Here is a 21834-nt window from a genome sequence, read left to right on the forward strand (position 1 = left end):
CACAGCGACAAAGATCAGTCCGCCGCTTACAACAGATGAAGATGTTTGGAAGGTAGAGAAGAGGAAGGAATAACACGCAGGAGAGAGGAGATAAACGAGAAAGAAGAATAGAGAAAACCAGATAAAGATAAGGAGAATAACGTGAGAAAACCAGATAAAGATAAGGAGAATAACGTGAGAAAACCAGATAAAGATAAGGAGAATAACGTGAGAAAACCAGATAAAGATAAGGAGAATATCGTGAGAAAACCAGATAAAGATGCTATTAAAAACCCTCAAAATATTGACCAAATGTGTGTGTTTGTAATTTACGATTAAGACAGAGGATTAAGCTCAGCGTTTGGCTGTAGCTGGATATCTTGAGGTTATCTTGAGATGATTTCGGGGCTTTAGTGTCCCCGCAGCCCGGTCCTCGACCAGGCCTCCACCCCCAGGAAGCAGCCCGTGACAGCTGACTAACACCCAGGTACCTATTTTACTGCTAGGTAACAGGGGCATAGGGTGAAAAAAACTCTGCCCATTGTTTCTCGCCGGCGCCCGGGATCGAACCCGGGACCATAGGATCACAAGTCCAGTGTGTGCTGTCCGCTCGGCCGACCGGCTCCCTCTGGTAGCATACAATGCTTTCTTGTAGCCATGTATCATCTGCACTTGGCAAGAGGCCGGGTCGACGAGTAACTTAAAACCTGTATAGGCAAAGCCAGTTAGATGGGCAGGAGGTTGGAGATGGAATATTGATGAGCAATGATAGTTAATTCCCCGCCCCCCCTCCCTGCTCCTCCACTCTCTTGAGCGCTCTTAATCTCGCCTCGGGGGGAAGGCGCTTGAAAACACCCGCTTAAGGGGCTGTGATTAAGGCACTGTCTCTCTCTCTTTCCTTGTAACCCAAATCGCTCGCTTTAAAAACAGACAATGCACCCGGAAAAGGTTTTAATGATATGTTCTCAATTATGATCTGGTTGATACCTGGTTGATACCTGGTTGATACCTGGTTGATGGGGTTCTGGGAGTTCTTCTACTCCCCAAGCCCGGCCCGTGGCCAGGCTTGACTTGTGAGAGTTTGGTCCACTAGGCTGTTGCTTGGAGCGGCCCGCAGGCCCACATATACCTGGTTGATGGGGTTCTGGGAGTTCTTCTACTCCCCAAACCCGGCCCGTAGCCGGGCTTGACTTGTGTGAGTTTGGTCCACCAGGCTGTTGCTTGGAGCGGCCCGCAGGCCCACATATACCCGGTTGATGGGGTTCTGGGAGTTCTTCTACTCCCCAAGCCCGGCCCGTGGCCAGGCTTGACTTGTGAGAGTTTGGTCCACTAGGCTGTTGCTTGGAGCGGCCCGCAGGCCCACATATACCTGGTTGATGGGGTTCTGGGAGTTCTTCTACTCCCCAAGCCCGGCCCGAGGCCAGGCTTGACTTGTGAGAGTTTGGTCCACTAGGCTGTTGCTTGGAGCGGCCCGCAGGCCCACATATACCTGGTTGATGGGGTTCTGGGAGTTCTTCTACTTCCCAAGCCCGGCCCGAGGCCAGGCTTGACTTGTGAGAGTTTGGTCCACTAGGCTGTTGCTTGGAGCGGCCCGCAGGCCCACATATACCTGGTTGATGGGGTTCTGGGAGTTCTTCTACTCCCCAAGCCCGGCCCGTGGCCAGGCTTAACTTGTGAGAGTTTGGTCCACCAGGCTGTTGCTTGGAGCGGCCCGCAGGCCCACATATACCTGGTTGATGGGGTTCTGGGAGTTCTTCTACTCCCCAAGCCCGGCCCGTAGCCAGGCTTGACTTGTGAGAGTTTGGTCCACTAGGCTGTTGCTTGGAGCGGCCCGCAGGCCCACATACCCACCACAGCCCGGTTGGTCCGGCACTCCTTGGAGGTATAAAGTCAAGAGAGAATGAACAGAGGTTAAGCTTTTAATACAGGACAGATATGATTCCATAATTGGTGACTGTGATGATTGTGACTCATACGTCAGGCTGCGAGCAGCCGCGTTCAACAGCCTGGTTGATCAGTCCAGCAACCAGGAGGCCTGGTCGACGACCGGGCCGCGGGGACACTAAACCCCGGAAGCACCTCAAGGTAACCCAGTACACTATTACCTCCAACTTCACTGCTCCCTACGGTGAAATATGTGTAATAAAACTGTGAGAACTGTGTAATTGAACGGTAATGGCGACCTATTTCTGTGTACCAGAAAGTTTGGGATGCTGAACAAATCTGTCAGCATCCCATTTGTCAGAACAAATCTTTGGGATGCTGTTAAGACTCAACGGAGGCCTGTTTAAGAAAAGGAGGTCTGGTCGAGGACCGGGCCGCGGGGACGCTAAGCCCCGAAATCATCTCAAGATAACCCCCTCAAGATAACCACCGCATCACAGCAGACTGACTAACATCATCCTAAAGATGCTGATAGTCATCTTGGATCCTGAAGAATACAATGACACGTATTTCTTGAAGCCTCGGGGGGCCTCGTAGCCTGGTGGATAGCGCGCAGGACTCGTAATTCTGTGGCGCGGGTTCGATTCCCGCACTAGGCAGAAACAAATGGGCAAAGTTTCTTTCACCCTGAATGCCCCTGTTACCTAGCAGTAAATAGGTACCTGGGTGTTAGTCAGCTGTCACGGGCTGCTTCCTGGGGGGTGGAGGCCTGGTCGAGGACCGGGCCGCGGGGACACTAAAGCCCCGAAATCATCTCAAGATAACCTCAAGATAAGCCAGCAAACGTGTAAATTTTTATTTTTTTATTTATTCAATATTTTACTGAATCAGTAAAACGTGGTCAGTAAAATATTGGCTAAATATAAGCAGCGGGTTATCTTGAGATGTTATCTTGAGATGTTATCTTGAGATGATTTCGGGGCTTAGTGTCCCCGCGGCCCGGTCCTCGACCAGGCCTCCACCCCCAGGAAGCAGCCCGTGACAGCTGACTAACACCCAGGTACCTATTTTACAGCTAGGTAACAGGGGCATAGGGTGAAAGAAACTCTGCCCATTGTTTCTCGCCGGCGCCTGGCATCGAACCCAGGACCACAGGATCATAAGTCCAGCGTGCTGTCCGCTCGGCCGACCGGCTCCCTTGATACTTGGCCGACCGGGTTGATATGACTCAGGGGGGGGGGAAGGGAACTATCAGGGGGAAAGCACCAAGCCATTACGACTATATAGCACTAGGAAGGGGTCAGGATAAGGGTTTGGGATGGGACGGGGGAGGGGAAAGAACGGTGCCCAACCACTTGGACGGTCGGGGATCGAACGACGACCTGCACGAAGCGAGACCGTCGCTCTACCGTCCAGTCCAAGTGGCTGGACGGGGGGGGGGGGGGGGGGAGGAGGCTTCATTCGTAAGTTACTGGACGCTTCAGGCACTGTGGTGGTGGGGTCGACTACCTCTTCAGCTCATGTAGTGGGATCTGATCGTTCCTCAGTGAGATCAAGTCCCCTGCCAGCTGTCAAGGAGTCTTCCCTGTGGTCTGGTCCCCCACCAGCTGTCAAAGGAGTCTTTTCTGTGGTCTGGTCCCCCCTACCAGCTGTCAAGGAGGCTTCCCTGTCGTCTGGTCCCCCACCAGCTGTCAAAGGAGTCTTTTCTGTGGTCTGGTCCCCCCTACCAGCTGTCAAGGAGGCTTCCCTGTGGTCTGGTCCCCCACCAGCTGTCAAGGAGGCTTCCCTGTGGTCTGGTCCCCCCTACCAGCTGTCAAGGAGGCTTCCCTGTGGTCTCGTCCCCTTACCAGCTGTCAAGGAGGCTTCCCTGTGGTCTGGTCCCCCCTACCAGCTGTCAAGGAGGCTTCCCTGTGGTCTCGTCCCCTTACCAGTTGACAAGGAGGCTTCCCTGTGGTCTGGTCCCCCCTACCAGCTGTCAAGGAGGCTTCCCTGTGGTCTCGTCCCCTTACCAGCTGTCAAGGGGGCTTCCCTGTGGTCTCGTCCCCTTACCAGCTGTCAAGGAGGCTTCCCTGTGGTCTCGTCCCCTTACCAGCTGTCAAGGAGTCTTCTCTGTGGTCTGATCCCCCCTACCAGCTGTCAAGGAGTCTTCCCTGTGGTCTCGTCCCCCCTACCAGCTGTCAAGGAGGCTTCCCTGTGGTCTCGTCTCCTTACTAGCTGTCAAGGAGTCTTTCTTGTGATCTGGTCCTCCCCTACCAGCTGTCAAGGAGTCTTTTCTGTGGTCTGGTCCTCCCTACCAGCTGTCAAGGAGGCTTCCCTGTGGTCTCGTCCCCTTACCAGCTGTCAAGGAGTCTTCTCTGTGGTCTGGTCCCCCCTACCAGCTGTCAAGGAGTCTTCCCTGTGATCTGGTCCCTCCACCAGCTGTCAAGCAGTCTTCCCTGTGATCAAAACAGTTGTCAAGACAGACTTTGACTCACTCCTTATAAATATCACGACCCAAAAAATAAGATTAAGCGGCGCATTTGGCCAATTTTGACTATTATACAGCTAAACCATCTCTAACGCCAATTAAAGTCAGCGCAATCAGATACGGTTAGGTTAGGTTAGGTTAGATTAGGTTAGGTTAGATTAGGTTAGGTTAGGTTAGATTAGGTTAGGTTAGGTTAGATTAGGTTAGGTTAGGTTAGGTTAGGTTAGGTTAGATTAGGTTAGGTTAGGTTAGGTTAGGTTAGATTAGGTTAGGTTAGGTTAGATTAGGTTAGGTTAGGTTAGGTTAGGTTAGAGAGACTTAACTTAAGGGAGACTTAACATGCATTAGTGGGTTGCAACTCGCCCCTAACTGCCCAATCCACTACACTAGCGAACTATATAACTTAATGGTTCTTCGACCAGGAGGAGGAGTTCACCCGTTATCTTGAGGTTATCTTGAGATGATTTCGGGGCATTAGTGTCCCCGCAGCCCGGTCCTCGACCAGGCCTCCACCCCCAGGAAGCAGCCCGTGACAGCTGACTAACACCCAGGTACCTATTTTACTGCTAGGTAACAGGGGCATAGGAGGTTATCTTGAGGTTATCTTGAGATGATTTCGGGGCATTAGTGTCCCCGCGGCCCGGTCCTCGACCAGGCCTCCACCCCCAGGAAGCAGCCCGTGACAGCTGACTAACATCCAGGTACCTATTTTACTGCTAGGTAACAGGGGCATAGGATGAAAGAAACTTTGCCCATTGTTTCTCGCCGGCGCCTGGGATCGAACCCAGGACCACAGGATCACAAGTCCAGCGTGCTGTCCGCTCGGCTCCCCCCGTGGATGAAGATGGATAGGAAAGATGGATAGGAAGGCTGACATTGGCTAGTAAATCCCGGTAGAGTCTAGTCTTGACCTGCAATTAATAAATAAATAAATAAATATGTATATTCAGGTAAGGTACATACATACAAGTGATGTTACATTAATGGATTGATATATAGATAGAGCTAGTACATACAATGCCTGAAGCCACTATTACGCAATGCGTTTCGGGCAAGTATTGACTAGTTGTATTGACTACAAAGTATTGACTACAAGTATTGACTACAATTGACTAGTTATTGTCACCGCCGGTCGGCCGAGCGGACAGCACGCGGGACTTGTGATCCTGTGGTCCCGGGGTCGATCCCGGACGCCGGCGAGAACCAATGGACAGAGTTTCTTTCACCCTATGCCCCTGTTATCTAGCAGTAAAATAGGTGCCTGGGTGTTAGTCAGCTGTCACGGGCTGCTTCCTGGGGGTGGAGGCCTGGTCGAGGACCGGGCCGCGGGGACACTAAAAGCCCCGAAATCATCTCAAGATAACCTCAAGAAGATAACCGCTACTCACCCGGGCGACACAGAATGGGCATACAGTGCATCAGAGATATATGGTCCAGTGGAGATGGACCCTGAGAGAGAGAGAGAGAGAGAGAGAGAGAGAGAGAGAGAGAGAGAGAGAGAGAGAGAGAGAGAGAGAGAGAGAGAGAGAGGAACACCTTGAGCAATAAGAGCGAGGGTGGAGGCGCGGGCTAGTGAGGTTAACGACCCTATGAGAACCTGTTGGCTAGACCTGATTTCCTCCTGTCCATTCATTTCTTGTGGGCCCGAGTCCAATAATCCTGACCACCTCAAACAGGTCAGGAATATTTGGGGCTGTGGTTCCCTGCTCTAGATGGTCAGTGGGCAAACTGCCCAGTATCACCCCCCCCCCTCCCCCCCCCCTACCAATAGGGAAGAATAGGTATAATAGGCATAAAAGGTAGAATAGGTTAGGGAGAAAATGTTGTCCTTAATAGTAGCCTGAGAAGGATAGAGGGGCTCAGTTGGGGGGTGAAAAATGAAACTGAAAAATGAAAAAAAAAATGAAAAATGAAAATGGTTTAATTAAGCACCTTAAAAGAAATCGGTTGGAATCTTGCGGGTCATTTTTGTTCCTTATGGCACAGCGCTTGGGCGGGTGGTTGACGGCTGTCATGCGTGTGTCAGGTGGTGGTGGTGCTGTCAAGTGGTTGTGTCAGGTGGTCATGCCTCCAGGGGCCTCGTAGCCTGGTGGATAGCGCGCAGGACTCGTAATTCTGTGGCGCGGGTTCGATTCCCGCACGAGGCAGAAACAAATGGGCAAAGTTTCTTTCACCTTGAATGCCCCTGTTACCTAGCAGTAAATAGGTACCTGGGTGTTAGTCAGCTGTCACGGGCTGCTTCCTGGGGGTGGAGGCCTGGTCAAGGACCGGGCCGCGGGGATACTAAAAGCCCCGAAATCAACTCAAGATAACCTCAAGATAACCACCGGAGGAGAGGACAGGTCGTGTCGTCGGGGGAGAGAAGAGGTCGAAAAAATTGAGGACTGTGATCGTGAGACTGAGGTATGGGGGAGGGGAAAAAGAGTCTGTGGGGGTCTTTGTCTGTGGGGTCTTGTGCTGAAGGGGAATGGGGGGGTGTGGGTGGGTTGGGGGGTAGTCTGTACAGAATAGGTAGTCAAGTGTGCTGTTGAAGAATGGTCAGTATAGGGGTAGCAATATTAGACCGTATAACTGTATGTGTGTAGAGAGGAAACTATGTATGGAAGAGGCAGGTCTATAGTTAAGATCTATGCTTGGTGTATATATATATATATATATATATATATATATATATATATATATATATATATATATATATATATATATATATATAGGAGGGGTCACATATGTGAGTGACAAGCCTTACACATACAAGAGGCAAGCCTAACATTAGAAGCTATACATTAGGCTAACATAAAAGACAAAACCTCTAATTATGAAAATTATTCAGTATAACTATACTACAGTTGTATTTATCTTTATCGTCATTGTTGTTGTTGCTTTAACAACTACAACACAAATTACAACACACGAAATCACATTAACATCATGTATCCATCTGACAAAATCAGTAGGAGCCGTGAAAGAGGATTCGAACCTATGTTCTAGGTACTCCCAAGCAACCGCCTTAGACCACTACACCACGAAATGTTAAAAAAAAACATTGAATCCCAGGTTACAACGCCTATTACCATGTCGTGGTGTAGTGGTCTAAGGCGTTTGTTTGGGAGTACCCAGAGCATTGGTTCGAATCCTCCCCACGGCTCTGAGTTTCTCAATAATAATAAGTTTTATAATGTATAAAGTGTCAGAATTTGAAATTAAAAGAACTGAAATCCTGAAGATTTGTTTTTGTTAGTACAAAAATAATGTAAAAGAATGTAAATTCAGTGAATAGGAGTCAATAAATAGGTCTAGATCTCCAAATAGAGACTCAGTTCAACTAAAGAGGACCATTAGAGCGCTCTACACCCTCTAGCACCACACCAGCTGAACACGCAGCCTAAAGAGGCTACAAAGAGCTTCCAAAAGCTCTTCCCAGCTCTATGCTCCTCTACATAGAGCTTCCAAAAGCTCTTCACAGCTCTATGCTCCTCTACATAGAGCTTCCAAAAGCTCTTCACAGCTCTATGCTCCTCTACATAGAGCTTCCAAAAGCTCTTCACAGCTCTATGCTCCTCTACATAGAGCTTCCAAAAGCTCTTCACAGCTCTATGCTCCTCTACATAGAGCTTCCAAAAGCTCTTCACAGCTCTATGCTCCTCTACATAGAGCTTCCAAAAGCTCTTCACAGCTCTATGCTCCTCTACATAGAGCTTCCAAAAACGCCCAACTCGAGGTCCGTAAACATCTGCAGCATCGTAAATTGATGTCAACATTGAGAGCAAGACGTCATTTACGAGTGAGCAGCACTCTTGTCTAATGAATCTAACCCCCCGTTGCATACCGTTGCATCTTGAAGGGGGAACCCATTATAACATTGTGTATATCGACATTACAAAAGGAGGAGGTAAAGAGAGAGAGAGAGAAGGTATTTCGACACACCTTGGCCAGAGTGGATAAAAGTTGAAATGCATGTTATTGTTATAGATTTACCTACTCAGAACGAAGTGTCCATGTAGCACGGGCTATGGTGAGCCCGGAAATGCATGTCACAGGTGTTTAAGTATACGACAGCATTGAGATAGACAGATGATGATGCTGTAGGAGTCACAGCATCACAAGTAGAGCAGCGAGAGGACTTGCCCCGAGGCCTTCCTAGCATTTTAAAAGCACCGAATCACCATCTGTGGTTGAGTGTTCAATAAACCCTTGAACTATATGTTTAACACATCTCTAACCCTGTCCATGGAGGACAGAAGAAAATGTATATATGCTGGTTAGCATTGTAAATGTCTGGCCACGTCTGTGGTAGAAAATAATACAAAAAAAAAAGACTCATAACAACCTGCATTATAAATTCATGAGATAATTATGACCCAGCAGGAGCCCCTCAATAAGGGTCAAGTTTGGGAGAGAAGTGGCAAATGCAATTCAATGCAGACGTGGGCTTATTTTTAATACAGGGATAGATAATACAGGGATAGATAATACAGGGATAGATAATACAGGGATAGATAATACAGGGATAGATAATACAGGGATAGATAATACAGGGATAGATAGATAGAAGTACATGTTAACCTGCTCTTGGCACGTTGATCAATCCGATTGCATAGTGGTCGTTTGGGCCAATGATTCGTCAGAATCTATGGACACAAGCACGTGTATGTGTCTGGATACAAACAGTAATCCACTTGCCTGCGTTTATACCAATCCGCACTTTCGTATAGTCAATATTGGCTTATTTAATAAGTGCATATGTGACATACTAATTGATTGTGAATATTTTAGTTTACCTTGAAAAGCTTCATAGAAAACACCGACCTCACCTAACCTTCTTGGTATATTAAGATAAGCATCTTATTGCTTCTTATTTACAATTATTACTTAACCTATCAACGGTATAGGTTAAGTAATAATTGTAATTAAGAAGCAATAAGATGCTTATCTTAACATACTAAGAAGGTTAGGTGAGGTCGATGTTTTCTAGGAAGCTTTTCAAGGTAAACTAAAATATTCACATTCAATTTGTATGTCACATATGCACTTATTAAATAAGCCAATATTGACAAAAAGCAAGTGCGAGAACGGGTTGGTCTCAGAGACGCAGAGTGAAGGATAGAGTGATTATAGAGCACGGCTAGATGCGACACAGAGTGATTATAGAGCACGGCTAGATGCGACACAGAGTGATTATAGAGCACGGCTAGATGCGACATAGAGTGATTATAGAGCACGGTTAGATGCGACATAGAGTGATTATAGAGCACGGCTAGATGCGACATAGAGTGATTATAGAGCACGGCTAGATGCGACATAGAGTGATTATAGAGCACGGCTAGATGCGACATAGAGTGATTATAGAGCACGGCTAGATGCGACATAGAGTGATTATAGAGCACGGCTAGATGCGACACAGAGTGATTATAGAGCACGGCTAGATGCGACATAGAGTGATTATAGAGCACGGCTAGATGCGACATAGAGTGATTATAGAGCACGGCTAGATGCGACATAGAGTGATTATAGAGCACGGCTAGATGCGACATACACATAATTTACGATATACTTGGTATGCTGTTAATTCTAGACAGAACTTGAAACAATGGATTTAAATTGGTTGGCAACTGATTTGTAGATGGGTGACCAAGTGAACTGTTGAACAGGTGTATTGGTTAACTGGTCGGTGGGTGTTGGGTGGATGAGAGGGGGGGGGGTGAACAAGAGGGTGGATTTTGGGTGAACAAACAGAGGGTGGATGGTTCATTAACAAGTGTATTGACGATTGGGTTGAACTGGTGGAACAGTCAGTCAAATAGTGTCATTGAAATGAACATTTCGGTGACTTTTAAGAACAGATTGAACAAATACTAAAGTCTAATAAATTAATACACTAATACTAATAAAGAAAATACACCTGCATCGTCCAAAAGTCCAAAAATACATCGAAAATACATCGACCAAAAGTCCTATCCCAGCGCTGCGTTTTCTTATCTTCAATGCAAATTGATGAGGTATGAAAAACAAATTGTATTATTGATAGATCTACCGAGTTAAGATGCATAAAATGCATTCACATTCTGGGCATTTCATGGGCACGTTCCGCCCTGAAAACCGGAAAAAGTTCTCATGAGGGTATATCAAGTTTAAACGATAAAGATGACATTTAGACCAAAATACCCAGGCTAACATACCCAAGCTAATATACCCAGGCTAACATACCCAGGCTAACATACCCAGGCTAACATACCCAGGCTAACATACCCAGGCTAACATACCCAGGCTAACATACCCAGGCTAACATACCCAGGCTAACATACCCAGGCTAACATACCCAGGCTAACATACCCAAGCTAACATACCCAGACTAACATACCCAGACAAACATACCACACTAATATATAAACCTTATGCATTCCGTTCATACGAGCTGGTTATATTCAAAGACAAAAAAAAATGAAAGTAATATACTTAACATTTCGAGGACTTGGTGATAATTTTAACTTAGAAAATACTTATCTAATCAGACACATCGGGTGGCCAATTTTTGAAGATATATACAACAAATTGCCGGAACTACTAGACGCTGATGACCAGACCACACACTAGAAGGTGAAGGGACGACGACGTTTCGGTCCGACCTGGACCATTCTCAAGTCGATTGTGTGTATCAAGTCCAACCACACACTAGAAGGTGAAGGGGCGACGACTTTTCGGTCCGTCCTGGACCATTCTCAAGTCGATTGTGTGTATCAAGTCCAACCACACGCTAGAAGGTGAAGGGACGACGACTTTTCGGTCCGTCCTGGACCATTCTCAAGTCGATTGTGTGACTTGAGACTTGAGATACACAAATCGACTTGAGAATGGTCCAGGACGGACCGAAACGTCGTCGTCCCTTCACCTTCTAGTGTGTGGTCTGGTCAACATTCTTCAGCCACGTTATTGTGACTCATCATCTGCATATTAGACGTTGAATCAATGAATTGTTTCAGGCGAATGAGTTATAATGAATATAAACAAGAGCGGTCATGCATGCGCAACAAGACGCCGTTAACAGAATCCTTTATCTTCACGTGCTAAGACCTGAAACTTACAAGACGACCATCTCATCCTTAAACTTACAAGACGACCATCTTATCCTTAAACTTACAAGACGAGCATCTCATCCTTAAACTTACAAGACGACCATCTTATCCTTAAACTTACAAGACGACCATCTCATCCTTAAACTTACAAGACGACCATCTCATCCTTAAACTTACAAGACGACCATCTTATCCTTAAACTTACAAGACGAGCATCTCATCCTTAAACTTACAAGACGACCATCTTATCCTTAAACTTACAAGACGACCATCTCATCCTTAAACTTACAAGACGACCATCTCATACTTAAACTTACAAGACGACCATCTCATACTTAAACTTACAAGACGACCATCTTATCCTTAAACTTACAAGACGAGCATCTCATACTTAAACTTACAAGACGAGCATCTCATCCTTAAACTTACAAGACGACCATCTTATCCTTAAACTTACAAGACGACCATCTCATACTTAAACTTACAAGACGACCATCTCATACTTAAACTTACAAGACGACCATCTTATCCTTAAACTTACAAGACGACCATCTCATACTTAAACTTACAAGACGACCATCTCATCTTTAAACTTACAAGACGACCATCTTATCCTTAAACTTACAAGACGACCATCTCATCTTTAAACTTACAAGACGACCATCTTATCCTTAAACTTACAAGACGACCATCTCATACTTAAACTTACAAGACGACCATCTTATACTTAAACTTACAAGACGACCATCTCATACTTAAACTTACAAGACGACCATCTTATACTTAAACTTACAAGACGACCATCTTATCCTTAAACTTACAAGACGACCATCTTATACTTAAACTTACAAGACGACCATCTTATACTTAAACTTACAAGACGACCATCTTATCCTTAAACTTACAAGACGACCATCTTATCCTTAAACTTACAAGACGACCATCTTATCCTTAAACTTACAACAAGACCATCTTATCCTTAACAGACAAAACTGCCTTAACTTTATATCGAAAATAACCGAGACTTACACTATAATACACATTAATAAACGGGTAAAACAAGTTCTTTTCGTGGCAAAACAGGCTTCGTTAACTATCATAATCCTCACGGCGACAGAGGACAAAATCCAAGAGATGTGTACGGTAATATTTTCAATACGGCGCTTATTCGTAATATTACATTTTAAGGGCATAACTATGACTAAGTTAGATTGTGCTAGCTGGATATATATGGGCTTCAATCAGGGAAAATTCAGAGGGGCAGCCGAGGTCACCCATCCAAGAGCTTCCTGACCTGCCAGGAAGTATACTTTAGTCTGAAACATTGTACAGGATCAAAGTAAAGTTTATATTCACCGAGAAGCGGTTTACATAGCAGATAGATACAGACGCAGGCAAATATAGGCAGACAGACTAATGCCAGCAGACACATGCAGAAACAGAAACACACACAGGCAAGAACACATTAGAGAGAGAAGAGACATTGACAGATGACCAAAATTACAGATGCAGGTACAGACTCAGTCCAAGTCACATAACTGGGAAGGACCACATGTAAGCAAGTACAGAGAAGCAGCAGCAGAAGCAGCAGCAGCAGCAGCAGCAGAAGCAGAAGCAGCAGCAGCAGAAGCAGCAGCAGCAGCAGAAGCAGCAGCAGCAGCAGCAGCAGCAGCAGCAGAAGCAGAAGCAGCAGCAGCAGCAGCAGAAGCAGAAGCAGCAGCAGCAGAAGCAGCAGCAGCAGAAGCAGCAGAAGCAGCAGCAGCAGCAGCAGCAGAAGCAGAAACAGTAGCAGCAGCAGAAGCAGAAGCAGCAGAAGCAGAAGCAGAAGCAGCAGCAGAAGCAGAAGCAGCAGCAGCAGCAGCAGCAGCAGCAGCAGCAGCAGAAGCAGCAGCAGCAGCAGCAGCAGCAGAAGCAGCAGCAGCAGCAGCAGAAGCAGCAGCAGCAGAAGCAGCAGAAGCAGAAGCAGCAGCAGCAGCAGAAGCAGCAGCAGCAGAAGCAGCAGAAGCACAGCAGAAGCAGCAGCAGCAGAAGCAGCAGCAGCAGCAGCAGTAGAAGCAGCAGCAGCAGCAGCAGCAGCAGCAGCAGCAGCAGAAGCAGCAGCAGCAGAAGCAGCAGCAGAAGCAGCAGCAGCAGAAGCAGCAGCAGCAGCAGCAGCAGCAGAAGCAGAAGCAGCAGCAGCAGCAGCAGAAGCAGCAGCAGCAGAAGCAGCAGCAGCAGCAGCAGCAGCAGCAGCAGCAGCAGAAGCAGCAGCAGCAACAGCAGCAGCAGCAGAAGCAGCAGCAGCAGCAACAGCAGAAGCAGCAGCAGCAGCAGCAGCAGCAGAAGCAGCAGCAGCAGCAGAAGCAGCAGCAGCAGCAGAAGCAGCAGCAGCAGCAGAAGCAGCAGCAGCAGAAGCAGCAGCAGCAGCAGCAGAAGCAGCAACAAGGTGTTCAGTGATCCCTAGGTCACAAAGCCACTCCACATATGGCAATCAGGAGCCGACCACTAATCAAGAGGATACGAACCGAGTCTCTCTGACAATCAGTATTCCAGTAACTGCACCAATTAGCCCAAATGCTTCGACCTGCGCCTGCCAGTTGGGTCATTCGACGACCCCCATAGTGGAAGCTTGACCTTTCTTTTTTTTCTTTTTGGCCCTCCTTTGGAAAGGCATTATATTGTAATAGGCAGTTTGGCTAGTCCAAGAATAGGCAGTTTGGCTAGTCCAAGAATAGGCACTTTGGCTAGTCCAAGAATAGGCACTTTGGCTAGTCCAAGAATAGGCACTTTGGCTAGTCCAAGAATAGGCACTTTGGCTAGTCCAAGAATAGGCACTTTGGCTAGTCCAAGAATAGGCACTTTGGCTAGTCCAAGAATAGGCACTTTGACTAGTCCAAGAATAGGCAGTTTGGCTAGTCCAAGAATAGGCACTTTGGCTAGTCCAAGAATAGGCACTTTGACTAGTCCAAGAATAGGCAATTTGGCTAGTCCAAGAATAGGCAGTTTGGCTAGTCCAAGAATAGGCAGTTTGGCTAGTCTAAGAATAGACTTAGAATAGTGTGTGTGTGTGTGTGTGTGTGTGTGTGTGTGTGTGTGTGTGTGTGTGTGTGTGTGTGTGTGTGTGTGTGTGTGTGTGTGTGTGAGTGTGTGTGTGTGTGTGTTGGTCATTATACAAGCTTGGCCGCTAAGAGACTTCAAAGTCTTCTCAGCTAGACTTTCTCAACTAATTAGCGGCGAATGACACGTGGCAGCCTCTAAGTGGCCACAACATCCATAAATCAAGAGGTCTGAGCCAATGAGGAGCGAGACGGCTTCTATAGGCCCTCTGGGATTGGTGGATGTAAACCGGAAGGTTTATTTTAGCTCCGACAGTTTTTCAGAAAGGAGAAATGTAAGTAATGGGTGTTTTTGAGCACATCTTTCGAGACATACCCGGTGTTCAATTAAGAAAAACCCTAAGACTCTCAACTGACGTTCGAACTTTTGTCGAACAGTGCTTCAAATTGCTTCAGTGCCTCTCTTCCTGTGGTCAAATCGCACCTCTTTGTTTCCAGCACGTCCTCATAAACAAAGGGCCAAAGTCCATTCCATGCACCCGCCAAACCCGCTGTTTATCAATGATAAACGGTTTACACACGACTCACAACTGATGGCGTTCGAACGCTTCCGGAACAAGTGCTTCACTGGCGAATTGTGTTCGAATCACAACGCTATAAATGCTTCACCCACGTACTACAAATACAAATAATCGCCAACAGAACCTAAACACCTAACCTAACCAATATATATAGCCTATATATAGAATAAGTTATTTACAAAGTACCTTGATACAGAATAAGTTATTTAGAAAGTCCCTTGATACAGAATAAGTTATTTACAAAGTACCTTGATACAGAATAAGTTATTTACAAAGTACCTTGATACAGAATAAGTTATTTACAAAGTACCTTGATACAGAATAAGTTATTTACAAAGTCCCTTGATACAGAATAAGTTATTTACAAAGTACCTTGATACAGAACAAGTCATTTGCAAAGTACCTTGATACAGAACAAGTCATTTACAAAGTACCTTGATACAGAATAAGTTATTTACAAAGTACCTTGATACAGAACAAGTCATTTGCAAAGTACCTTGATACAGAACAAGTCATTTACAAAGTACCTTGATACAGAATAAGTTATTTACAAAGTACCTTGATGCAGAATAAGTTATTTACAAAGTCCCTTGATACAGAATAAGTTATTTAGAAAGTCCCTTGATACAGAATAAGTTATTTACAAAGTCCCTTGATACAGAATAAGTTATTTACAAAGTACCTTGATACAGAATAAGTTATTTACAAAGTACCAAAGTAACACGTCGCCAGATAAAGCTGACACAGGCTAAGCTGTCTACAGGATAATACGAGAAGCTCTAAGCTGCCTACATAATTACCTCTCGGGCTTAATTACCTGCAGAGACCCGTAGCAAATTACCAAGCTGGCAGGTGTATACAAAAACATATATTCTACTGGAGGTTATAAGCAGGTAGTCCACTGGCTATTTTAAACATTACCTGTATTTACCTGAGGGGAAATTAATCTAAAGTGGTCTCGACGTCGTCAGGGACAGGAAGCCGGTGGCTTGTCGAGGGTTCTGGTAAGCTAAGGGGTGTTGTAAATATGAATCGACTTGTTATCGCTTCAATTGGGGAATATATGATGAAGCTTCAATCACACTGTTGAACACTTCCTGAACTCGCTTGATTAATAGTTAATGAGAGTTGACACATGCTTGGGCAATCAGTCAATCACTTCTCTGACAGACCACCTGACACAGGGATTGGCCAGTTGAAAGCTACAGGGAGCTCTAATATATCTTATTTTGTCCTGTGTGTGGAACACACACCTGGACACACCTACACACACCTGCATACACCTTGCACCTGCACACACACCTGGTGCACCTGCACACACACCTACACACACCTGGTGCACCTGCACACACCTACACACACCTGGTGCACCTACACACACCTGGTGCACCTGCACACACCTACACACACCTGGTGCACCTGCACACACCTGGTGCACCTACACTCACCTGGTGCACCTGCACACACACCTGGTGCACCTGCACACACACCTGGTGCACCTGCACACACACCTGGTGCACCTGCACACACCTACACACACCTGGTGCACCTGCACACACCTGGTGCACCTACACTCACCTGGTGCACCTACACTCACCTGGTGCACCTGCACACACACCTGGTGCACCTGCACACACACCTGGTGCACCTGCACACACACCTGGTGCACCTGCACACACCCCTACACACACCTGCACACACTTGGTGCAGTGTGTTCAATAGCCAGCAGCGTTGGTGGTGACGTTCCGTGTTAGTATTGTGGTGTTTGATCGTCGCCGTGTGCATCATGCAAGGTGTGTGCTGCCAAGCAGGTGTCAGAAGCGTAAATTGAATTATATTTTGCGAAGTGTTCACTATCGCATTGGACAGTAAAAAATGGCTTTACTCCGTGCTGGTAATAGTGTATGTGGCGCCAGTGTGGCCTTGAGAATAGGGGTATCGAGCTCTGGTGGGGGATATCTGCATGTCTTGGCTATTACAACGAAGGGGAATACTTGGGGAAAGGATGGGGCTAGAATTGAAGGGAAAGGAAGGAATTATGAAGGGAAAGGGCCAAGCTATTACGACTATATAGCACTGGGAAGGGGTCAGGATAAGGATTTGGGATGGGACGAGGGGAAAGGAATGGTGCCTCAAATACTTGGACGGTCGGGGGATTGAACGTCGATCTGCATGAAGCACGACCGTCGCTCTACCGTCCAGCCCAAGTGGTTGAGGCACCATTCCTTTCCCCGTCCGTCATTGAAGGGGAGGAAATTGAAGCTATATGACTGTCAAAAGTGGCGGCTTGACTGACATGTACTCTGCTACAGTCTGTCCAGTGAGGTAGCTTGACTGACATGTCCTGTGTATTAGACTGTTAATGGAGGATGATGGCTGATATACACTGCTCTCAATACACGAAACATACTCACACAGCCTCACACTATTGTTAAAATACACACACACACACTCACATAACCTCACACTATTGTTAAAATACACACACACACACACACTCACATAACCTCACACTATTGTTAAAATACACACACACACACACACTCACATAACCTCACACTATTGTTAAAATACACACACACACACACACTCACATAACCTCACACTATTGTTAAAATACACACAAATCCTCACACTTTATACACAATTTAATATACAAACACAGTATTATATTCCCCATATCCTCAAAAATTTCATGTAATATGTTCAGTATGATTTTGCAGATTTACACAGTGTGACATTGAAATAAGGTGTCAAAAGAGGTGTCATGTGTCATATCTTATAGAAGTGAATGAAGTAAACATGAGATTTTCACCTTTGCTTGTGTTGGACTTTGATTCATAATGGCCCTTGCGTCTGAGGTCCACTAAAAACTGTAAATCACACATATTCAACTACAATAGTAGTTGTGACACTGTAGTACAGTGAGGTTACACTGTAAGGGGTAACAGTATTCCACAGATGACCAGGTCCACTGAAGACACAGATCTATGGGAGGGGGGGGGGGTTACCTACCTACCTTGGGGTGCTTCCGGGGCTTAGTGTCCCCGCGGCCCGGTCGTCGACCAGGCCTCCTGGTTGCTGGACTGATCAACCAGGCTGTTAGACGCGGCTGCTCGCAGCCTGACGTATGAGTCACAGCCTGGTTGATCAGGTTGAACCAGACCTGCAACTTTATGGCAAGGAATTACATATGGGTCTTAACCCACAACTTCTGGTATAAAAATATTAGTAATGCCAATTAGAAATGACCATTTTCTTTAAGTTCTCTCTACCTCCCCCTTTCCAATCCCTCCCCTCCCCCCCTTTCCAATCCCTCCCCTCCCCCCCTTTCCAATCCCTCCCCTTCCCCCTTTCCCCCAGTCAACCCCCCTTACCCTTTCAATGCTTTGCAACTGCAGATTGATAAACGTTGAATGCTTGGGGCTGCATTTATACTATCACATGTTTCTCTGTCAAGACAGACTGCTTGGTCATTCCCACTAATGGCTCCCTAGTTGGTAACGTATGAATAGCCAAACGATCATGACCTGTATCCTTTATAGTTACGTTACTGGCCGTCTCTCCGGCTGCCCGTTACCAGTAACGTCAGTCAAGCTGATTATCAAACCAGCAAACACCTCGGGGAATCGAACGCCACAGAGAAATACCATTAATCAGAAAACTGATTTTTTTTTTGGTCTGAGGATAGAGAGAGAGAGAGAGAGCGAGAGAGCTGAGAGAGAGAGAGAGAGAGAGAGAGAGAGAGAGAGAGAGAGAGAGAGAGAGAGAGAGAGAGAGAGAGAGAGAGAGAGAGAGAGAGAGAGACAGACAGACAGAGACAGAGCGCTACGTCAATAGGCCTTCAGCAGTTTCCTAAATCCATATTTTTTCATGTTCTTAATCCACACAAAATTCTTGATTTCTGGCTGTGAGATCAACGCCGTCTAACACGTAATGAACCTCACATTTACGGGTCGTACAACAACCAAAAAAATATCGCCGCAACATGCAATTAGTCGCCTAATTGAGCGATTATCTAGAGCCTAATGAGTAGTCGGGACGCGGGAGTGCCCTGACTAGAGGTCGGGGGGAGAGAGGGGGTGGGGGGGGGGGGACGGGAGGGAGTGCCAGGCTGGCAGCCGGTGGACAATTTATAGATTAGAGATGCTAGAAGACAGTAATAACAGTCTGATGAATCTCGAGCAGAAGAAATTGTTATATGTGCGCCCCCCAGCTGTCGCTGCTTAGACAAACACTGTAGGCGACGTATATATATATATATATATATATATATATATATATATATATATATATATGTATATATATATATATATATATATATATATATATATATATATATATATATATATATATATATACAGGGGCACCACCATCGGTGCAATTGTAGGGACCCATAGCCTCGGAGAAGAGAATAAAACGTATTCTCCCTGAATACTTGAATATTTTCATAGGGAGCTGTGAGTGTGTGAGAGATGTGAGTATCACCCCGTGAGTGATACTCACACCTCCCCAACCCCCCAACCCCCCCCAACCAGGAGACCCCTATCAGAACCACCCCACCACCCCCCCTCTCTCTCACCTGTTCAGAAGTCCTGCCCCCCCTAACCCCCCAACGATGAGACCCCCCCCTCCCTCTCAAGGAAGGTAACCACCGCCCCTCCAATAGCGAGGTCGTCACCATCTGGTCCCCCCTCCTTCGAAGGACCCCCCCCTTTCGCCCCCCCCCCCTTCCCCTTCCCCTCAAGCGCACCTGTACAGCAAGACAGGCTGGCCAAGGCCGCCACCTGACAGGTTACACACGTCAATATTTACTGCCAAATCTGACGGTAAGCGTACACCCTGTCTGTCTACCTGTCTGTCTACCTGTCCCACTGTCTTTTTTGTGTACACTACTCAGCTCTCTCTCTCTCTCTGTTCCTCTTTGTTTCTCTCAGTAAATCTGTCAATCTAAGTCTGAATTTATGGTGTGGTTTCTCTCTATCTCTCTCTCTTTCTCTCGAAATCCAATATGACCCCCTACCTTTGATCCAACCACTTGGGTTGGTCGGTACAACGACCCCCCTTCCCCCGCCCCCGTTACTTGCAGATCGGCGTTCGATTCCCAACGGTCTAAGTGGTTGGGAACTATTCCTTTCCCTCCGGCCTATCCCAGATTATTTGCTTTAATAATAGAGGTTTCTCCTCTAATCTTATCTTACTCCACCATATATAATTTACAGGAGAAACGCATTTTCTTTAACTACGAAGTAAAACATTTGTAAATGAGTACCGAAGATTTGTAAATAATCAAAAAACTAAAAAAAAAGTCGACGCAAGTGGGAAAAAACTACAAATTGTAAATTAAAATGTAAAAAAATACTGAAGGTTAGTGATGAATTTGCGAGTGAAAAAAACTAATTAGAATGTAAACTGTAAATAATTTGCTACTAAATTAGAACGTAAATTAGCGAATCACACGCGAGGAAATTAGACAGCAAATTGGTGAATTTGCTGTTTGGTCACTTAAGGTCACCTGAAGAAAGTTAAGAGGCGTCACCCAAGAGGTAGTGAACCAGGCTTGGACTAACTGTTCATGATCTTACAATGCTACGCCCACACCAGCTACCCCCCCCCCCCCCCCTCCAACCCCCCACACACACACACACCTGTTGCTTCAGCCCAGGTGTGAGGGTCCAATCTCCCCCCGCCCCCCCTCCCACACACATACCACACCAGAGAGCATGACTCTTGTAGGGACTATATATATCTGTTCCTATGATATATAGGAACTATTATATGATATTATATGACCACATATATACGCTTTTCCTACTGAGACTTATATGTGTCATCTTAGGATGTTGTTGTTGTTAAAGATTCGCTACCTGGAACAAAGTTCCAAGTAGCACGGTCTATGGTGAGCCCGTACATCTTAGGAACAGCTCCAGCTCCTAGATGGATGCTGCTCCTACAGACTCAGCATCACTTAGTGGTGAGATATCAAGGATCGACTTCCCTTCCCATCTCCACCACAGTCTGATAAGAAAAAGTATCCCCCTACGCAAGGCCTTATATTTTTTAGGCTCGGGTCCAGTTACCTTGGATACATGTGTCTCTGGTACAGCTCGCCTGACACATGGAGACAACCACCTTTGACACAAGTGTCCCCCCCCAGGTATCAATTAGGATAGACCACTCTACTAACCTGATTAGAATTACTGCATTCTTGAAGGTGAGAGAGTTTCAATTTTTTTTGGGGGGATACTCGAGTATATATGTACAGGCAAAGCAAAGGTGAAAGTGGATATTGATTGCTAGATCATGACCAATTATTAGTGAAAGGTGTCAGGGCTTCAAGTTTTCTCTACCTGTGGAAATTGCTTCATATCTATATCCACTGGCATTTGCTATTTCAGCTTTACAATTGCCTGTAATAGAATATCTATTACAGTCAGCCATCGCAGGTTTCATAGGCTATCTGTATTTTTTGCTGCTTCTATTTCTGTATCTACTCTCTCAGTCTATCGATCAGGGGGGTCGATATAGCTTTCAATCCAACAGATTGGAACCTGTTCTTCAGACTTTCCAATATTGTGGAGCGCCTGCCTTACTTGCTGGACAGGATGGATAATTAAAATATAAGTTTATGTTGAAAGACTTCAAGGAAACAGTGAGGGCGAGTGTCTGAGTGTGTTGAAACACTTCAAGGAAACAGTAAAGGAGTGTGTTTAAGGGTTTTAGTGAGTCCTTCAATACTGCCCAACTGTGCATGTGTTGGATGCAAGAACGAGGCCCCAGCAACACAAACCAGGTAGGATGAGACAGGTGGCTGAGCC

At 46.1% G+C, this 21834-nt stretch overlaps 1 protein-coding gene across 1 annotated transcript in view; it reads right to left on the minus strand.

The window, feature by feature from the left end:
* LOC138355885 (golgin subfamily A member 6-like protein 2) overlaps window positions 1-2402 on the minus strand; it is a 10471-nt gene extending 8069 nt beyond the window's left edge. Inside the window, exon 1 of the mRNA XM_069311434.1 lies at window positions 2373-2402. Coding sequence (XP_069167535.1) covers window positions 2373-2402 — 30 coding nt within the window. The remainder of the gene's footprint in view (window positions 1-2372) is intronic.
* Window positions 2403-21834: the final 19432 nt, after the last annotated feature.

Source organism: Procambarus clarkii, chromosome 69 (assembly GCF_040958095.1).
Source record: "Procambarus clarkii isolate CNS0578487 chromosome 69, FALCON_Pclarkii_2.0, whole genome shotgun sequence".
Taxonomy (NCBI): Eukaryota; Metazoa; Arthropoda; class Malacostraca; order Decapoda; family Cambaridae; genus Procambarus; species Procambarus clarkii.